The sequence below is a fragment of the Lithobates pipiens genome, unplaced genomic scaffold, assembly GCF_037356315.1.
Source record: "Lithobates pipiens isolate NorthernLeopardFrog02 unplaced genomic scaffold, aLitPip1_a1.2 Scaffold_3, whole genome shotgun sequence".
NCBI lineage: Eukaryota > Metazoa > Chordata > Amphibia > Anura > Ranidae > Lithobates > Lithobates pipiens.
The window spans coordinates 77261145-77282475 of NW_027507790.1; the positions used below are offsets into that span (position 1 = coordinate 77261145).

The 21331-nt window shown below is 42.0% G+C and overlaps 1 protein-coding gene across 18 annotated transcripts in view; it reads left to right on the forward strand.

The window, feature by feature from the left end:
- The window catches only part of NCOR2 (nuclear receptor corepressor 2), a 640543-nt gene that overhangs the window by 335109 nt on the left and 284103 nt on the right, over positions 1-21331 (forward strand). For 13 of the 18 annotated variants that reach the window (XM_077461835.1, XM_077461842.1, XM_077461827.1 and 10 more), the window contains exons 10-12: positions 11432-11604; positions 13340-13433; positions 14907-15085. In XM_077461835.1, the coding sequence (XP_077317961.1) occupies positions 11432-11604; positions 13340-13433; positions 14907-15085 (446 nt within the window). The remainder of the gene's footprint in view (positions 1-11431; positions 11605-13339; positions 13434-14906; positions 15086-21331) is intronic. The other 5 variants (XM_077461831.1, XM_077461833.1, XM_077461836.1 and 2 more) reach the window with 1 other exon arrangement.

A 21331-nucleotide genomic window follows, 5' to 3' on the forward strand; every position in this document is an offset into this window, starting at 1 on the left:
AAGCATTTGCTGCCTACATATGTCCCTCATTGCCAGTTTCATTTAAGGGATCCAGCTTTTTTAAGCTTTGCAAATATTTGCTGTACATATTTTGGAAGACATGTGTTAAGTAGGCCCAAGAAACAGATGAATTTACAATTGAATATAATATAAGATTACAGCCATTTTTCATTGAGTCGCTCCCAAAACGCAACGCATACTGCAAACTACATTTAGGCTCATATTTCTTCTTCATTTAAGCCAAATATACACTATACAATCTGATTGTACCATCACCTTTATATCTACCACCAACTATGTAATGCAAGGGCCTGCCTCAATATTAAAATAATAAATTATTCATGTGTGTCCTCATATTATATCATTTTTGGAACTCTGAAGAAGACTAAAGAGATTGCTTAGATTTTATAGTGTTTAGCCAGCCTTAGACCTTCAAGCATGCTGTACTGGGAACATTCGCTTTCTGCTCACTTGACAACTGACATGGAAAGTGTTTTGGAAGTCCCACAAACCCATGTTTAAAATGAACTATGGGGCAAATTTAAAAACACATATATGTCACTAGTTTTAGTTAGTTTTTTGCTTGAAGTTCATTGAGAGACAGACATAGTTCAGATACATTGGGGTACACTGCTGCCTACAGGAGGTTTGGACACTGGAAAACAGGAAAATTCCCAGAGGATGCTGGGACTGTGACATCATAATGGGCGGAGACATCATCTGGGATGTCCCTATATAAGTCGCCACGCGCTGCGTCCCTGCCATTGAGACTGGAGGCAGCGACGAGGCAACATCTTCAGAAGAGAAGAAGAAGAGAAGAACAGAAGACAGCGCCACCGCTTGTAAAAGAGCTAGAAGAAGTCGCGGTGGCTCGGCAAGAAGAACCGAAGAGGGGGGACAAGGCCCCCGAAGAGGGGGACAAGACCCCCAAAGTCGGAAGAAGAGGGCGGCGGCGAAGAAGGAAGCCGGGCTCCTCCGCTAGTGAAAGAGCTAGCAAAAGAGCAGAAGATAGCGGAGGAGTCCGGCAAGAAGACCCCCGAAGACTGAAGAAGACCCCCGGAGCTGTGCAATAAACTATTTTAACCCTTGTGTGTTTTTTTTTTTTACTTTTTTTTTTTTTTTTACAGGTGAATGGGTAGGCGTACATTGTACCCCATACTCATTCACATAGGGGCCCCCGGATTCCGATAAGCCCCCCGACTGCAGACCCCGACAACCAACGGCCAGGTTGTCGGGAAGAGGCCCTTGTCCTCATCAACATGGGGACAAGGTGCTTTGGGGTGGGGGGCCGGGCGGCCCCCCCTTCCCCAAGGCACCCCCCATGTTGAGGGCACGCGGCCTGGTACAACTCAGAAGGGGGGCGCTTGCTCGTCCCCACCCCCTTTCCTGGCCGGCCGGGTAGCCTGCCCGGATAAGGGTCTGATGGGGATCTGGGGGGGGACCCCCATGCCGATTTTTCGGCATTGGGGTTCCCCTTTATGTCCATACCAGGTGACGGCCCAGCGACGCCTCCTTCGCTGGCCCCGGCTACCCGGAGGCGCGCTCAAAATGAGCGGACCTTTCTCTGCGCGAAAAGTCCGCTCATTTCAAAAGTACGGCGGACTAGCGCACACACGGCCGTACTGTCCGCCAAAATGCGAGTCCGGCGGACATATTGGAGTGCAAAAATACTTTCTAAGTCCGCCGGACTTTGGGTAAAAAAAGTCAGCCGGAGCCTACACATGGGCGGATTGTCCGGCGGACTTGAGTTTGCTGAACTTTTCCATCGGATTGTTTGATCGTGCGTACGAGGCATTACATCAATAGTATGTAAACTCTTGGAGGGGATGATAAGGGACTATATACAAGAGTTTAGTAATGACAACAGTATCATTAGACGTAATCAGCATGGATTCATGAAGAATCTTTCTTGCCAGACCTTCTATGAGGAGGTGAGTTGCTATCTAGATAAAGGAAGGCCCGTAGATGTGGTGGAACTGGATTTTGCAAAAGCATTTGACACAGTTCCCCATAAACGTTTACTGTACAAAATAAGGTCCGTTGGCATGGAACATAGGGTGAGTACATGGATTGAAAACCGGCTTCAAGGGCGAGTTAAGAGGGTGGTGATAAATGGTTACTCAGAATGGTCAGGGGTAGGAAGTGAGGTCCCCCAGGGTTCTGTGCTGAGACCAATCCTGTTTAATTTGTTCATAAACGACCTGGAGGATGGGGTAAACCGTTCAATCTCTGTATTTGCAGACGATACTAAGCTAAGCAGGGCAATACATTCTCCACAGGATGTGTAAACCTTGCAAAAAGATTTGAACAAATTAATGGGGTACATGGCAAATGAGGTTCAATGTAGAAAAATGTAAAATAATGCATTTGGGTGGCAAAAATATGAATGCAATCTATACATTGGGGGGGGGGGGGGGGGTGGAGAACCGCTGGGGAAATCTAGGTCGGAAAAGGACCTGGGGGTCCTAGTAGATAATAGGCTCAGCAATGGCATGCAATGCCAAGCTGCTGCTAACAAAGCAAACAGAATATTGGCATGCATTAAAAAGGGGATCAACTCCAGAGATAAAACGATAATTCTCCCACTCTACAAGACTTTGGTCCGGCCGCACCTAGCGTATGCTGTTTAGTTCTTGGCACCAGTCCTCAGGAATGATGTACTGGAAATGGAGCGAGTACAAAGAAGGGCAACAAAGCTAATAAAGGGTCTGGAGGATATTAGTTATGAGGAAAGGTTTCGAGCACTGAACTTATTCTCTCTGGAGAAGAGAGGCTTGAGAGGGGATATGATTTCAATTTACAAATACCGTACTGGTGACCCCACAATAGGGATAAAACGTTTTCAAGTCAGGGAGTTTAACAAGACATGTGGCCACTCATTAAAATTAGAAGAAAATAGGTTTAACCTTAAGCTATGTAGAGGATTCTTTACTGTAATAGCAGCAAGGATATGGAATTCCTTCCACAGGCGGTGGTCTCAACGGGGAGCATCAATCGTTTCAAGAAACTATTAGATAAGTACCTGAATGACCACAACATACAGGGATATACAAAGTAATACTGACATATAATCACACACATAGGTTCGACTTGATGGACTTGTGTCTTTTTTTGACCTCACCTACTATGCAACACTGAAGAAATGACATTTTGCTACAATGTAAAGTAGTGGGCGTACAGCTTGTATAACAGTGTAAATTTTCTGTCCCCTCAAAATAACACAGCTATTAATGTCTAAACCGCTGGCAACGAAAGTGAGCACACCATAATAAAAATGTCCAAATTGGGCCCAAAGTGTCAATATTTTTTGTGGCCACCATTATTTTCCAGCACTGCCTTAAACCTCTTGGGCATGGAGTTCACCAGAGCTTCACAGGTTGCCACTGGAGTCCTTTTCCACTCCTCCATGATGACATCAAGGAGCTGGTGGATGGATGTTGGAGACCTTGCACTCCTCCACCTTCCGTTTGAGGATGCTCCACAGATGTTCAAATAAGTTTATCTTGGTCTCGTCAGACCACAGGACATGGTTTCAGTAATTCATGTCCTTATTCTGCTTGTCTTCAGAAAACTGTTTGCGGGCTTTCTTGTGTATTATTTTTAGAAGAGGTTTCCTCCTGGGACGACAGCCATGCAGACCAATTTGATGCACTGTGCGTATGGTCTGAGCACTCACAGGCTGACCCCCCACCCTTTCAACCTCGGTAGCAGTGCTGACAGCACTCATACGTCTATTACCCAAAGACAACCTTATGACACTGAGCATGTGCACTGAACTTCTTTGGTCAACCATGGTGAGGCCTGTTCCGAGTGGAACCTGTCCTTTTAAACCACTGTATAGTTTTGGCCACCGTGCTGCAGCTCAGTTTCAGGGTCTTGACAATCTTCTTATTACCTAGGCCATCTTTATGTAAAGCAACATATCCTCAGTTCTTTGCCATGATATGCCATGTTGAAGTTCCAGTCACCAGTATGAGAGAGTGACAACGATAACACCAAATTTAACACACCTGCTCCTCATTCACACCTGAGACCTTGTAGCATGACACCGGGGAAGGAAAATGGCTAATTGGGCCCAATTTTTATATTTTCACTTAGGGGTGTACTCACTTTTGTTGCCAGCAGTTGAGACATTAATGGCTGTGTGTTGAGTTATTTTGAGGGGACAGAAAATTTACTTGGTTATACAAGCTGTACACTCACTATTTTACATTGTAGCAAAGTGTCATTTTTTCAGTGTTGTTACATGAAAAGATATAATAAAATATTTACAAAAATGTGAGGGGTGTACTCACTTTTGTGAGATACTGTAGGTGGGGGAGTGGAGCCTGTCTGCGCCTCAGGACCACTTTGGGAACCGACTGCTGACTGATCAGATCAAATTAAAGTGGTTCTAAAGCCTAAACATTTTTACCCTATAGTTTTCCCTGTATTAAGGTAAGAAAGGTTTGGGTTTCAGTATCGTCCCCTTATACTTACTTGAGTCCTCACTCAGTCCATCTCTGTGCCCATCTATAGAAGCTCCCCCACTCTCAGGCTTTGCTGAAGCAGCGCCCACTGCTGTCAATCAGTACTTTGATGGGGGATGGGGCCAAGCCACGCTGTCTGTGTCTAGGGATGCAGGTGTGCAATAATAGGAGGTGGCTTTCTATGGTGGCACACTGAGAAGAGGAGCAAGGAGCATCGGCAGGGGACCTGCAAACAGGAGGTTCAGCGTCACTCCGTGCAATACCATTGCACAGAGCATTTACGTAGAACATGTTATTTTTAAAAAATCCTTTGCAATCACTTTAGGCCCTCTTCAAAACAAGGGAGACTGCCAAAGACCAAGAGGAGGCTACAATCTGATGAACAAGACCAGGACAGAGATCATTATCAAAAAGGAATAACTCCATCAAGAGAACACTAGCCTAAACCAATGAGAGACTGTCAAACCAAAAACACATTTAAAGAGGTAGAACATCACTACCTGATAAAAGAAAGAACAGGCCCACAACATGTGGTCAACAGAAAAAATACAGGGACAACCCCCAAAAGAATCCGTCCAAGTACAGAGAAAAGACTAGAAGTCAGTCTACACACAGGAATCTTTACCCATTAAACTCTTGGGGAAGGACATTTTCCATACTCTGGAAAAGGTTGCCTAGCCAAATAAGTAAAGCTTTTTAGCAAGGTTTGAAGCTGCCCAGCTTCCCTTGCCAGTGACAGGTAGCTTCCACAATGAGGACAAAGAGGAAGCACTGGGGTGAATAGAGGGCTCAGTGACCAGAGTTAGCTGGTGCATTTAAAGTAAGTTGAGGAGCCAGGTTCTTAGGTAAGGGACTGCCAGGATTGGCCCAGTTGACCTTGGCCACACAAGAAACTGCAATGTTTTGTGCAATAGCACAAGAGAGGTGGTGGGGAATCACTAAGGGGGTGTCAGACAAGGAGGTAGAAATGTGTGGTAAAGAGGGTGACCTCTGCACTCAGTGGCCAGAGGCAAATTGCCCAAGCATCCATCCGAAAACACACTCAAAACCCCACTTGTAGAAGTGGGGATGCACAGTCATGCAGAAGGCTTGTTCATAGGGGTTAATCTGACCTCTAACTGAGAGTGCTATGGATTGAGCATGAGTCAGCCTCTGAAGGTCAGAGCTGAATAGTCCATGAAGGCAAAGTCCTTGGATATAGCATCAGCATTCCATGCATGCAGCCAAAGTGCTCTGTGCATCTGTAAATTGGTTCTATTAAACTTTGAATAAGGCATCACAACTGAAGCATTAGGCTACTTTCACACTGGGGCACTCAGCATGCTGGCAGTAAAGCGGCGCTTTACCGTCGTTTTAGCAGCGCTGATCGCCCTCTAGCGTCCGAAAAAGGGTTAAAACCGCCCGCAAAGCGTCACTAAGGTGATCTGATAGGCATGATTGAGTATCTGTGCTTTTTGTTTTCTCCATATTTTTTCATCCCATTTCTAAAAGTGTTTTTCTCAGCAGAGGAACCTGTCATTCTCCATCTTACAAGTTTGCAGTTTTCTTACCTTTTTTGTCATAATTAAACATTATAAAGTTTAATTTTTTAGGAACAATGTGCACAGTTGGCCTGCCACTTTTAATAACAATCCTCTTACATTTAGCATTTTTAACCCGGCTTACAGTTTTTGTCTTATTTCTTTGAAAACCTTTTCCACTTTAAAAGAACCCTTCAGGATTTTTTAGAACACCAGTTCGCCATTTGTGGCTTTCTAAATATAATGGAGATAGCAAATCAGCGCAGCACATGGGATTCTGTTTGCCTCACCTGTTTTCACCTGCACGGTCTTGGCCAATCTTTTTCTCTACCCCATCAAATCAGCTGATTAGAGGTGGGAATGAGCTAGAACCACTCGCTGTAGTGACGTGCCAAAAGCATGTTGCAAGTTTAGTCATATACCGTGTAAAATGGTAAGTGACATTAATTCCATATTTATTGCAGTAAGTTGGTTGCAATGCTAATAATAATTTAATTATAAAGTGTGCTAATTAGTAGTTCTGCTAACACTTGACCACTTGTAATGCCTTGCACCTGTTAATCATCACATTCAGCACAAAGTGCAAAAGGGAAGATTTATTTACAGATCACCATAGGATAATTCTGACATTCACAAGTGATTACTGAGCAGTTTGAAGAGGCAAGCAAAGTATGTTGCTTCAAGGATAAATTCACCTTTTTAAAAAGTATATTAAGCCCTGGTTTACACTGGAGCATTTTGACATGCGATTTGACAAGTTAGATTGGCAGCAATTGCCGTCAATGGCACGGTCCTAATCGGTGCGACGCCGCACTGTTTCAAAAAGTAGTTTCTGTACTACTTTTTGTGATATTTTTTTTTTTTTTTTTTTTTCAGGCTGCGATTTACATTGACATTGTGCAGAAACCTGCAGAGATGTCTCTGATGATCTGATGTTTTGTGGTGCTGCCGAATTGGTTCACAGGGGCGGTGGAGGAGCGGTGTATACAGCAATCCCACACCGCCCAAAAGATGTTGCTTGCAGTACTTTTTTCCCCATCCTGCAAGCACACCACCCCAGTGAAAGCACTCTGACTTTCATGCTGGGGAGGCATGAGAGGCGCTATTTTCAGCGCTAAAACACCTGAACAGCACCCCGGTGGAAGAGTCTAACATTACCCTAGTCTAAAAAAAAAAAAAAAATGTAAATCTGATCTAAGGCTGAATTCACACCTATGCAGTTTTAGTGCTTTTTGTATTTTGCAGATTTGCACTACTGTCCATTTAACATGGTTTCCTATGGAACACGTTCTGTAGTGCAAATCTGCAAAATGCAAAAAGCACTAAAAATACAAAGGTGTGAATCCAGCCTAAAGGCTTCTTTGAAAATCTTCCATGTGTGAGATCAGATTCCATTTGATTGCTTTCAGCATAAGGCAATGGGGTTTGACCCAAAACTCCTAAACGCTAGGTTACATACGTTTTTCTAAGATTGCATATGAATTTAAAGAGGAAAATCTATTGCATAGTGTCAGAGATGACTATATCACTCAAGGCTATTCAAGTTTATCATGGAAAGTTTTCTTGATGTTGCTAAATAGCAGAGCTGTGCTGTGTCTGGTAACTTCAAGCCTTGTAATTAAAATCCTGTGTACTAGGTTACATAGAGCTCAGATTCTTTGTGATTGCCAAGCTTGTGATCTTAATTTTAGCTGAAGCATTATGTAACTTGATGTATTTTTATATTTTGTACTTTTTGGGTGGGAGCTTAGTTATTTTGCTGGAACTGTTGAAGTACAGTTCTAGTCCTTCTAAGGCCCCTTTCACACTGGGGTGGGAGATTCATTGGCGGTAAAGCGGCGATATTTTTAGCAGCGGTATTCGGCCGCTAGTGGCCAAAAAAGGGTTAAAACCGCCCGCAGAGCACCGCTGCAGCATAGTATATAGTATATATAGCCGTGCTGCCCCATTGATTTCAATGGGTAGGAGTGGTGAATACACCGTTCGAAAGATGTGGCTAGCAGGACTTTTTTTTTTTTACCATCCTGCTAGCGCACCGCTCCAGTGTGAAAGCCCACTAGAGTCCGTTGTCGTCCGATCTGATGACGGATGGAAAAGTAGGTTTTTCCTCCGTCACACTTTTTCAGAACGGAGCGGGTCAGATGTCAGCGGACATATCACCGCTGACTTCCGACGCTCCATAGATCTCTATGGAGCATCTGTTCAGGTCCGCTTGAAAAACCTGACAGCCGGACCTGAATGGATTGGCCGTGTGAAAGAGGCTGAAGGAAGAATCTTAGCGGACGGCGCACTCCTAATGGTGATCAGAGAAAAATTAGCACGTTACATTGACAGTCTTGTATAGTTCTGGAAAAGACCAACAAAGCTACTCTTGGGACATAAAAACGGAAATTGGCAGGTGTTTTGTGAGAAAACGTAAAAACAGTTATCAGAAGTCTTCTTTTTTTTTTTTTTTTTTTTTTTATAGGCTTTCTAGTCAGTTTACTTTGTTTTTTTTTTTTGTTTTTTTTTCCTGGCTCTCCAGCTGCTAATGAAATAAATAGTTTGCCGTCTATCCTTGTTTCTCAGCCATTGATGTATAGCAGATCGTATCCATGAGTCTTTTTCTGTCCTGATTTAAAACACAGCAAGGCCTCTTTCACATAGGTCAAAAAACAAATGTTTTAGCTGCCTTTTTAAAACTCCTATAGCGCCTGCCAATGCTCTGGATAATTACACAGTATACACCTCACATTAGTGTCTCTGCGTGTTGTGTTAAGAATATTACGGCATGTCATATTCTTTAGGGTTTACCACAAACTGCTACCTCTATTGAATTCACTTGCAATGCTTCAAAAACCTGTGACTTTATTCATGTGGAATGCGTCCTGAATCCCAGTTAATGCTATAGCTGCATTGGTCATTTGCCACACCTCTAAGGGCTCACTCACACCACAATACCTAAAGTGATATGCACTGCATCGGGTCTGATTCACAGGAGCGTACCATTCGCACCAAAATGGTGCAAGACCCCTTTTTTTTTTTTTTATTGGTTCATGGTGGAATCAATCACATGGGTGTTCAGACCCAATGCGATCCAATTCCACCCGATTCCACAGTTCACACTGCATTCTGAGAACTGATTTGGGGATGCAGAACATGGTGTGAACTGCCTGCGATTCATTTGCGATGCAGGAACACGCACAGGAATTGCTGTGTTTCCTGCATAGCACCAGTGTGAACCAAGCCTAAGTCAGTAAGAAGATATACAGAAATGATGCTGACAGGAATTTTTTGCGCTATTGCGTGAGCTGCTAGTAAATTAGCAGGGCACAGATATAGCTAACGTGCTAACAGATTTTTCCACATGCTATGCTATTGGGCTGTTACATTTGCTTATATACTGCATGTACTAAATTAATTTCCCTATATTGTTTTCAATGCACAAGGTTGATGCTATACAGCAGTACAGTAATACTGGCAGTCCTCTGTGTGTGAGTTTGGGTGTGCAGTACATTAGTATGTTTGAATTCTCTCCACTAGAACATCTTATGTCATGCAAAACTGAATGGGTTGAAACTGTGGAATACTAAGCCCCACCTCTTTTCATTGATCAATACAAGGACCATCAGGACATGTATATGAAGCATGTACATATTTATGCCTTATTATCTTGGGTTTCAGATATAGGCTCGGATCACATTGGTGCGCTGTGCAACATCGCATGTAATTTGCACCACACTGCTGTACAAATCAAATGCGATGTCTGAGCAATGCAAATTTAGCCATACAGGTTGTATGCCTGAATTCGCATCACATTTGGACCAAAGGCATACAGGACCCCTTTTTTTGTCCGCACCAGAATTGGATCGCATGGGCGTTCACACCCATGCAATACAATTCCTGCCCAAATTGACAGTTCGCACTGCGATATGCGAACCGATCTGGGAGTGTCATTAACTTTGTATTGACACTCGCAGCGGTGTGCAAAGGTCAATGTGAACAATGGCTTAAAGCAATATTGGACCCAAAAGCATACATTTATTATATTGCTGCTTATCAATTCTTAGTTTTTGTGGCAGCATTTTTGTTTTTTATATTTTTTTTAATCTTTTCTTTATCTGATCTGGCCAGTGTGTGTTGTTTTTTTTTTTTTTTTTTTTTTTTTTTTACAGAACAAACTCTCTTGCAAATGTATCAGTTAGAGTGTTGTGACAAACCATTTACTATTGACAGGTGTGCTTACCATGATCAGCTTCTATTTATTCATGCAAATTCTATCCCAAAAGAAAAAAAAACTGCTGCTGTAACTGCAGTGTGAGCTGGAGTTTGGCTTCAGTTTGTTAGTGTATCTGAATCTGCTAGTCCATCTGACACCCCCTTTGCCCAGACTGACAATGCTGCTGTCTGCTTTGCCCCCTTTATGTGTGTGTGTGTGTGTGTGTGTGTGTGTGTGTGTGTGTGTGTGTGTGTGTGTGTGTGTGTGTGTGTGTGTGTGTGTGTGTGGGGGGGGGGGGGGGTACTTTACTTAATACAGGTGGTGTGTTACTGGCCAGATCACCAGGTGAAAGTGGAGGGGGAAAAAGCCTAAAAAAAACTAAAATTAATGCAGCCACCACATCTAATGATTGGAAAGCTGTAATATATTAGTTTTGGGTTTAATACTACTTAGATGAGAATGCATTGATTATTAACACAAATTCAGATCTGCAGGGTTTTAGGTATTTTTATGCAGCAGTTCTGTCTGTTGCATGTTTAAGGCAGTGGAAAATGGCTGGACATCATGTGATTTAGGCTTGCGTTAAAACAGACCACATACAGAGAAAAAAGCAGGTTCTGTAAAATGTGTGTTTAGGCTAAAGTGGGCATGTTACATGAATGACACAGAGCAATGGTTGCTATGAGCACAGGTGTACAATGATTGCTATGAGGGCTTAAAATCTAAACCTAGGAACAAAAATGGAATATATTGCAGCTTACCAGCTTTCACAGATATGGTGGCTGCATTTGTTTTATTTTTCAGTCTTTGTACGTTTCCTGCAAGTACAGAAACCTACAGTCGCTGTTGATCCTGCTATACATTTCCTGTGCACTGAACAGAAATCTCCAGACTTCTTCAGTGATCCTAGAGAACACCTTTCCCCATGTGGCATTGAGAAGAGAGTGAGGCATTTGTCTAAATCTGGCGAGCAGCTCACTGTGACAACTCCTCCGTAGATAACAGTACAGTGAGTGAACATTGCCACCCTAGGGCAGGAAGCACTTACTGGTAGGATGACAAGTTGAAAATAAAAGGGGGGGGGGAGCCTTTAAATAAAAGAAAACTAGTGCAGTTACCACAACTTAGGAGCGGTAGGTCACAATATATAAAATGTTTGTTTCTGGGTTTAGTTTCACTTTAATTAGACCTTTTTTGCATTTACGGCTGGCATTTTCTAAAGCATTTGTATACATTTCTTTTAGGAACAGAAGCTTTGCCAACGTTATGACCAGCTGATGGAAGCTTGGGAGAAGAAGGTGGAACGAATTGAAAATAACCCACGAAGGAGAGCAAAGGAGAGCAAAGTAAGGGAGTACTATGAGAAACAGTTTCCAGAGATTCGCAAGCAGAGGGAGCTTCAAGAACGCATGCAAAGGTTGGTATGCTATGTTTACTCCTTTTCAGTGCCTGCGTTTATTCTAACGTAAGCTTTGACATGCGGATTTCACTATTAAAGGCTAACTCCATCTTTAGGACCATGTTACATTTTACACCTATATTTAGGGCATAACATGGCGCCGAACAGACCCCCGCCACACATACACACACCCAAAACAGCCCCCCTGTAATTATTCTCAGATTTGAAATCGACATGCCCATGCATGGGCCCACCTGCACCTCTGCATCGTTCATTCACAGAGGTCTGTGAATTAATAAAATACAACTACAAGTCCTATCTGCTACAATAATCACCATACTTATAGTTTACCAACAATTCTCCAGTTCTCTAACTGACAATCAGTACCTTGGTTCGGACACAGAGCTGGAGGAAGAGTCTGCAGGAGCCTGGATTTGCACCCACAATACACTGATTGCCTTTGTATGCTTTGCAGACTAATTTGCCAAAAAATATAATAAGTGCGCATTTTTAGATTTTTGCTGTGAAAACGTGGACTTAGTCTTTGAGCCCCATTGTCCAAACAGTAAAAAGGTAGTAGAGCTTGTTATAGCATGTCACACTATGCTCTTCCTCCTAAAGTGGTAGTAAAGTCCTCTTTGTGATTTTTGCCTACTGGTAAGCTTCTAACATAGCTTACCTGTAGGTAAAATTAATATCTCACAAATGTGCACTGTTTAGGAGTTGCTCGCTCTTTTGGCAGTACGTGACATCTCTGGCGCATGCAATCTGAAGAAACATCACAGGTATGCGCAAGAGCGACTTCATTGTGGCTTGGTCCTTCAAGCAGCCAGAGCCCGTGAACCCGGAAGGAAGACCGGGTGTAGATGGAAGCCCTGTCAGCAGTGACAGTGCACCGCTTGAGGGCTTCGTTGTAAGGTAAGTATTCCATGTTAATTGTCAGCTCTAAATAAATACCTGTAATTAACAAATGAATACCTGTTCACAACCAATCACATTGTCTTTTGCACCATAATAAGATGATTCTTGATAGGTCGATATGAGTTACAGCACATTACTCTTGTTTACCTTAGACCCAGTTAATGTATAGTGCGGTGATCAGCGTTTATCCACCATGGAAAAATGCCAGTCACAGCCAGGGGACACAGAAAACAATTATTTTCTATGTGCCCTATTCACACTGCAGTGCAGCCCTACACTGTGCTGCGGGGAACTGCAACATCCTGTAATAAATTTGGCAAAGTATAATACCATTGTGTAGGGGAAATTTGGTTTTATGGTGGCTGAGCAGAAATAATTGTGAAAATTTCAAGAGCCAGGACGGTATTACATATGCAAAAAATATGGAATAGAATAATATAGTAATGTGTTTTGTACGAAGATCTATGTATCCCTGTGGAACGCATTTAGTATACAGCTGGTGCTAAAACAAGCGATGATGTGTCTAAGTGTAATATGGTCATAATTACATTTATGTATAATCTAGTCAGACAAAACGGCATCATTCTGGTTAATGGTTCTCCTCATCTTAATGTTTGCATTCGAGGTACTTCTGGCTTATTGCCCAACATTGTTTGCTTTTGAAATGTCACACAGAGGAAATAACATGAATTTATAAGTATTGTTTTAGCGATGGAGAGCCTGGGTATCAGGCATACTATGAATGCCTTCAGTGACCATGTTAAGCTGCTCATCCATGCAACCTTCTCATGCATCACTACAGGTGGTTGAACATTTCAATTTCTTTTCTCAGCAGGGTAGGACAGAGGGGAAGTGGCCTGTCCTTATCTGCGGCACGCAGCGAGCATGAAGTGTCAGAAATTATTGACGGACTGTCAGAGCAGGAGGTAAGTCTTCTTTCTTGCATATGTCAATTGCTACAATACCCTCTACCAAAATCTGCCTGCATAGCAAAAAAACAGTACCTCAGATGATGCATACGTGCAGATGCCAAGTATAATGTCATATAATTTTAAGTAGAATGTAATAGAATTGCAGGACCTACATAGACATGGGATATTTATATTCTGTTTTGTTTAATGGTCCCTTCTTTTTTTTTTTTTTTTTTTTTTTATCGGGGAATCTGTGTTGTGGAGAAACTAGTGTGTGCACATTCATATACTAGGTAGGACTATGTAAAAGCTGAACTTGAGCTAACTAAATACATGAAAATACATACTGTATATAAGAGCTGTTTTACCTGTCAAAGGATTTGTATTTTTGTCTATCCAGTTCTTAGATTTGCACAGCTCTACCACACAGCACAACCAGGGACTTCCGTTTTCTTTGCTGCAGTTAAGTTTACACTTTAAGGTTTTGTCTCTACCCCAGCCTGTGACTGGACAGTGAAAGAAGAAGCAGCAAACTGATGAACTCATCTGTCTATCACTCTTTTATTCCACTTATCAGAATGTCCTTTATTAGCATGTTAGCACTGCAGCACACCTGCCTGGCTCTCTCTTAGCTACTTCTTCCTTTCCTAGTCCTTAGCTCTGCTGTATATGAGATAACAAGAGGCTGATACCAAATCAATTACTAAGGTACTTGCACTGCTTTTATAAGGAGACAACGGCCGGTTCAATAAACCAGCCTGCATTTTGCCCATGTATATGTCGGTCTGTCCGACAGTGCATGCTGGAAAAACCAGCAGCCGACTCCCGATCAGCACTCTCAGCCAATGGCCACCCCCCTGTCAGAACACAACTGCTCAATGGGGGAGATCGCTGGTCTTAACCTCACATTGGTTAGTAGAGGGGCTCCGACCCCGATCTGATGTTTTTTTTTGTTTTGTTTTGTTTTGTCTTTGTATTTTGTTTTTTTCATGCAACCCACAGGGTTGCATGGAAAAAAAAAAAAACTGGTAGTGTGTACCCAGCTTTAGTCCTGCAGTTGGCATGTGTAAGGCTGGCCACAGGTCAGCCTGTATTTGTAGGAGGAGTCAGGCTGCATAAAGCCTGTCCTCCTTTGTCTCCTCCCTGGTGGTCGTAGGCTCCCGTGTCCCACCCACGCACCCATTTCCCTTTTCTTTTTTCTTTCATTTCGTTTCATGCTTGGGTATGCCCCCTTTTAGGCATACTGACCATGTGACCACAGCATACTTTAGGTCTATGTTCTCTGTTGCTCTTTGTTCCTTTCCTATACTATCCACAGATTGACTCAGTACAAATATAGATGTTATCAGATGTGAGCTCAACAGTCCATCAGCCACCCTCAAATATTAATGGTCTTTCCGTGTGTTAATTGCAGTACTGTATGTTGCTAAAAAATGCCATTGCTGGTCTGCACTGTACCTTTTCATAATAAACCTTTTTTTTCTACAGAACCTGGAGAAACAGATGCGTCAACTAGCAGTCATTCCACCAATGCTGTTTGATGCTGAGCAGCAGCGTATTAAGTTTATCAATATGAATGGTCTAATGGATGACCCCATGAAGGTGTATAAGGAACGACAGGTCATGAACATGTGGAGTGAACAAGAGAAAGACACCTTCAGGGAGAAGTGAGTTCAAACTCTCATATATGTAGTATAATTTAAATCTCAAACTGTGGATACAAAGTAAATCTAAAGTACCCCAGATCACATTGTTCATGCATTGTAGCATTGCTAAATAATAATATACATTCAGTAATATACAGCTATATCTCTATAAAGTGTTGGAGCCAAGTACAAGAGTAAATGCATGTCTGTCCTGTGTTAAGATGAGACTGATAAGGCCAAGTAGCTTGCAGGGGCTCTCAACTACAGATCCACTTGTGGCATCCATAGATATTAGATGACGGTTCCCCCATGTTGCCCAAAACAAGATTAGTTATATTCTATAATATGGGGCACCCTCATACAGTCCTGCAAGATATTCTTTCAGAGCAGTGGCGGTGCGCCCCCTCTCTCCTGCACTGCATGAACCGATCTACGGCCACCACTGCCACCCCCTATTCAGTCGCTTGTCCCTTTTTCGGGCGCAGTGGTGGGGGTGATTTTGAAGCACCTGAATAGTCGTAGGCTCTAATAGGCATCAAAAAAGCTGACCATGTTGTGCGCTTGCAGGTCACTCAGCTGTGTCAGAAAAGCGAATGTATATTTCCTTTCCTAACACTAAACCGCCAATCAGGTGCTCTAATCTGTTACCCATCACCTGATTGGCACTGTGATTGGACGCCAGGCATCCAATCATAGCAGAGGAAGGGACAAGACATCGAGGAGATGCAGATGGCGGGCCGACGGAGGGCACAGTGGCTGCAATTGATGGTACAGTGAGGCTGCAATTTATGAGGTTTTTTTCCCGAATGTTTGTTTGCGCCCCCCCCCCCCCCAAAAGAAAAACATTTTTCTTGTATACAAATTGTATAATGTGTGACCGGTTTAAAATGAGGTAAGGCCAGTTTAATCTGCAGGGAATGAAACTGTGGTTCCTAAGACCCTCTGTTACTTAATCAGGGATACTTGTGCAGGAGCTTTTCCTGCAGATATTGTGAGATGGTTACATTATGCATGCATGTCCGAATGTTCTCAGTATGCCTGTGTCAAGCTTTGCACACAGGAAGAAGCCCTTCCATTATGTTCTAGATTGGCCAGAATGCCAGTCCAATTTTGCAAAAGGTACTCTGAGATCATCTGCATGCATTTGTACATATACGTTTCCGATTTATTTATTTATTTTTATATAGTCTACATACCATATATTTTGTGTTGTGTGCTGGCATTTACTGCAATCACTTCGTATAACCTTGACCTATATTTACTTGTTTATGCTGAGACTGTATATTCACCTTCTACAGGTGCATCTCATAAAATTAGAATATTATCAAAATGTAAATTTATTTCAGAAATTCAATTCAAAAAGTGAAACTCATATTTTATATAGATTCATTACACACAGAGTGATATATTTAAAGCATTTCTATCTTTTAATGTTGATGATTATGGCTTACAGCTAGTGAAAACACAAAATTCAGTATCTTAGAAAATTAGAATATTACATAAGACCAATTAAAAAAAAATAAAAAATGTAGTACAAAAATGTTGGCTTAGTGAAAAGTATGCCCAATTACAGTATAGCAGGGATCCTCAAACTACGGCCCTCCAGCTGTTGCGAAACTACACATCCCATGAGGCATTGTAAAGCTCTGACATTCACAGACGTGACTAGGCATGATGGGAATTGTGGTTTCTGAACAACTGGAGGGCCATAGTTTGAAGACCCATGCAGTACCGTATGCACTCAATATTTGGTCAGGGCTCCTTTTGCATGAATTACTGCATCAATGTGGTGTGGCATGGAGGCGATCTGCCTGTGGCACTGCTGAGGTGTTATAGGAGCTCAGGTTTGTTTGATAGCAGCCTTCAGCTCATCTGCATTGTTGGGTCTGGTGTCTCATCTTCCTCTTGACAATAACCCACAGATTCTCTATGGGGTTTAGGTCGGGTGATTTTGCTGGCCAATCAAGCATAGCGATCATTAAACAAGGTATTGGTACTTGGCAGGGTGGGCATGTGCCAATTCCTGCTGAAAAATGAAATCAGCATCTCTATAAAGCTGGTCAGCAGAGGAAAGCATAAAGTGCTCTAGAATTTCCTGGTAGAGGGCTGCACTGACTTTGGACTTAATAAAATACAGTGGACCAACTCTAGCAGAAGACATGGTTCCCCAAATTATCACTGATTGTCAAAACTTCACACTGGTCCTCATGCAACTTGGATTCTGTTCCTCTCTACTCTTCAGACTCATCCAGACTCTGGGACCTTGATTTCCAAATGGAATGCGTTTTTCCACAGTCTGTGAAGATTTAATGAGCCATGTCATCTGCTGGTGTTGGTCCAATCTGTTTTATCAAGTCCAAATTCAGCACAGCCCTCTACCAGGAAATTCTAGAGCACTTCATGCTTCCCTCTGCTGACCAGCTTTATGGAGATGCTGATTTCAATTTCCACCAGGACTTGGCACCTGCGCACACTGCCAAAAGTACCAATACCTGGTTTAATGATCATGGAATCACTGTGCTTGATTGGCCAGAAAACTTGCCTGACCTAAACCCCATAGAGAATCTGTGAGGTATTGTCAAGAGGAAGATAAGAGACACCAGGCCCAACAATGCAGATGAGCTGAAGGCCGTTATCAAAGCAACCTGGACTTCCATAACACCTCAGCAGTGCCACAGACTGATCGCCTCCATTCCTGCAAAGGAGCCCCGTCCAAGTATTAAATGCATACTATACTGTACATGGATATACTTTTTTCAGTAAGCCAACATTTCTGTATTAAAAATCCTTTTATTTATTGGTCTTCTGTAATATTCTAATTTTCTGAGATACTGACTTTTGGGTTTTCAATAGCTGTAAGCCATAATCATCAAAATTAAAAGAAAGAAATGATTGAAGTATATCACTGTGTGTAACGCATCTATATAAAATGAGTTTCACTTTTTGAAATAACTTTTTGTTGATATTCTAATTTTGAGATGCACCTGTATATGAACCATTTGTCCAGTATGGACGCCAACATCTCTGATTGTTACTCCTGACATTGCTGCCTAAATATGTATTTCCAGTGAGTGACCTAGTCTGTGTGTTTTATATTACTTGTCAGTAAAAAGGCAGAGAAATCAAATGGACACTTTCAGCATGTAGGTAAAAAGGAACAAGCTGACATATCAGAGTAGCAGGTTATTTTACCCAGAAAACTGTTACCTTTTGGAATGTTAAAAGAAAAAAAAAACCTGATATAAACCACCTGGGTACTAAATTATTTTCAAAGAACTTACCCCATGCGTATTGTAATCATAGTTGTGAGCTGGATTCTATTAGGTTTTTTTTTTCCTTTTTTATATAAAGGCTCTTGTCTTCTTATGGCAGTAGGGGGCATGGAAAATCTTTGCCGGGGTGTGTATGGGCTATTATGTTTCACACTTTGAAACTGATCGTATTGACATAGTGGCCTCCAATCAGCCAAACTGCCCTTCCTGCAGTTCTATTGCTTCAATGATCATTTTGTGCATTTGTATGGTAGTGACTATGTGTTGTACACAGAATATTAATGCCATATTATATGTTTGTGCTTTATGAATTACAATATTACTCAAGATTAATTTTATATGGTGTTTCCAAAAATGAACCTGACTTGAACCTGTTTGGCTGTTGCTTTTATAGGTGGTCCTCAGTAGTGTTTCCCCTTAATTTCTTTATAGAGATTTCATGTTAATGCAGTGTGAATATATATATATAATATATATATATTTTTTTTTTTATACAACATGAACTGTGCAAAAATCGCAAGTAGAAAGAAAAGGACTAGTCACTAGTATTGCCAATATTACTGGCTCGGCCATGTCTGTTTGGAGGCAGTCATCTTGGTAAAAGAGCAGGGCTTTGTTCCCTTATGTCAGAGCTTTTTACCCCCTGATTACCAGTGGAGGAATGATTTTAGAAGTAGCAAGAGAGATGGATGAAGCAGAAGTTTGGAGATCTTGCATTGTAGGTCCTCTGACGGCTATCTTTTTAGCAAGGAGAACGGTAAGCAGTACAGTAGTGAGTATACAAATCTCATACTGCCAATATTCAAAACACTGCAGATGCACAGCCATTGTTGCTACATTGCTGTTTTTCAGGAAGAATTCAAGAAAGAAGGCTCATTGTTCTAGAATTGCAAAGACACTATTAACATTTCAGGTTGTTCCATATAAGTTAGCTAATATTCACTTTTTTTTTATAGTTCAGGCCCACAAAAATCTAAAGTGTATGTAAAGTCAAGGTTTTTCTAGTATTGCATATAATTGGGAATGGTTAGGGCCTCTGCCAGGTTTCCATTGCTGTATGTGCCCCTGCTGGGGTGATTCTCCCCAATTATCGGTCCTGGTGACCAGTTTTTCTGTTATTACAAAGAGTGATACAGCCAAATCATTTTGAGTTGTGGTAAAACTGGAGGGTAATGTAAACCTTTACTGGGAACACATTGACAACTGTCTAAGAGCTGATCTTCTCTATCTTTGTAGAAATTCACTCACATCCTGTTGTATTGCTATGACTGGAATAAAATGAAAATGTTACCAAAGGGACTCCAACATGCTCAACTTCCAAAATCCCATGGTTTTTAAATGCGCCTGTTCACACCTGAACATACTGTCGTTTGAAGCTCGTAGCGCGAAAAAGTACTTGAGCTTCTTTTGAGCTGCAAACTTCAAGTGGTTTTGGCCCTAAAAGACTCCAATTGAAATGTGTGAAAATGGGAGAAACTACACACATAACGTGTTTCTTTTCCCATAGTAACTATCTTTCCATTGCTTAAGATAATAGTAAAAACATGCTTAAGCATCAGCCACCTACAAAAATATGCAAAAAAACACCTGTACTAATGCTAAAAAAAAAGTTTGAATATAGCCTTAGTTCAGTTGTGGCTGTACAGTTTAACCACTTGCTCACTGGGCACTTAAACCCCCCTCCTGCCCAGACCAATTTTCAGCTTTTGGCGCTGACGCACTTTGAATGACAATTGTGCGGTCATACAACACTGTACCCAAATTAAATTTTTATTATTTTTTTTATCCCACAAATAGAGCTTTCTTTTGGTGGTATTTAATCACTGCTGGGATTTTTATTTTTTGCTAAACAAAGAAAAAAAAATGGTGTTTTCATAGTTTATTATAACATTTTGCAAACTGGTCATTTTTCTCCTTCATTGATATGCCCTGATGAGGCGGCACTGATGGGTGGCACAGATGGGTGGAATGGATAGGTACCACTGATGGGTGGCACTGGTAGGTGACACTGGGAATTGATCAGTGCTGCACAACGGTGCCACCTTTGCTGAGGCACTGATAGGTGGCACTATGGGCACTGATGGGTGTCGCTGGTGGGCACTGGTAGATGGCACTGTTGCCTATTGCTAGGTGGCACTGGCAGGGGGCACAGGTGGGCACTAAGGATCTGTAGCAGCTAGCTGTGATCGGGACTGATGTCCTGATCATTTTTTTTTTTTCTCCTCAAGCTGTCAGCGCGAGGAGAAAAAATAGCTGATTACCAGCTCTGTTTACATCACATGATCAGCTGATCGGCTAACAGCTGATCACGTGGTAAGGGGTCGGGATCGACCCCTTACTCCGATCTGTGATCCAGTGAGTCTAATCATAGAGCGTGCCACACATGCCCTGCAGGTGGCGCGCAGGCCGCTCGGGCACGGGACGACGTCAATAGACGTAGTCTTGGCAAAGCAGGTCTGCGCTGTAGCAATCATTCGGCTATAGCGCGGATCTGTAGAGGTTAAAGAGAGTCGGTCATAAGCGGTTTGGATCTTGGCTGGTTATGTAGGAACAGTCTGAGATTGGAGCCATATATGGGCAGGCTGAATGTCCAAGTTGATTGATCGATCAACTTGGGTACAACCAGCCTGTAAGATTTTACATATGATTATCTCTACTAGCTGGTATAGCTGATAGTAATAATCATGGTCTTCTCCTGGCCACAACTGTTGTAATATTGCACACCTTTTTAAAAATGTATATAACCCCAAGAACAAAAATGTAATATATTATAATTTACTCGTTTTTAGATGTGGTGGCTACATTAGGTTTCTTTTCAAGCTTTGTTTTCAACTTCATACTAATTTTATGAAGTATGATCTCTATAAAAAAGCAGAGTAAAATTAAAGATATTGAAAACATGTTCTTGAAGTGTGTGCTGCTGTATGCTTCAAATTAGCTTAACTTGCAACAATGTTCAAAAAGTTTCTTAATAGTAACTTTGTACCCTTCTTTT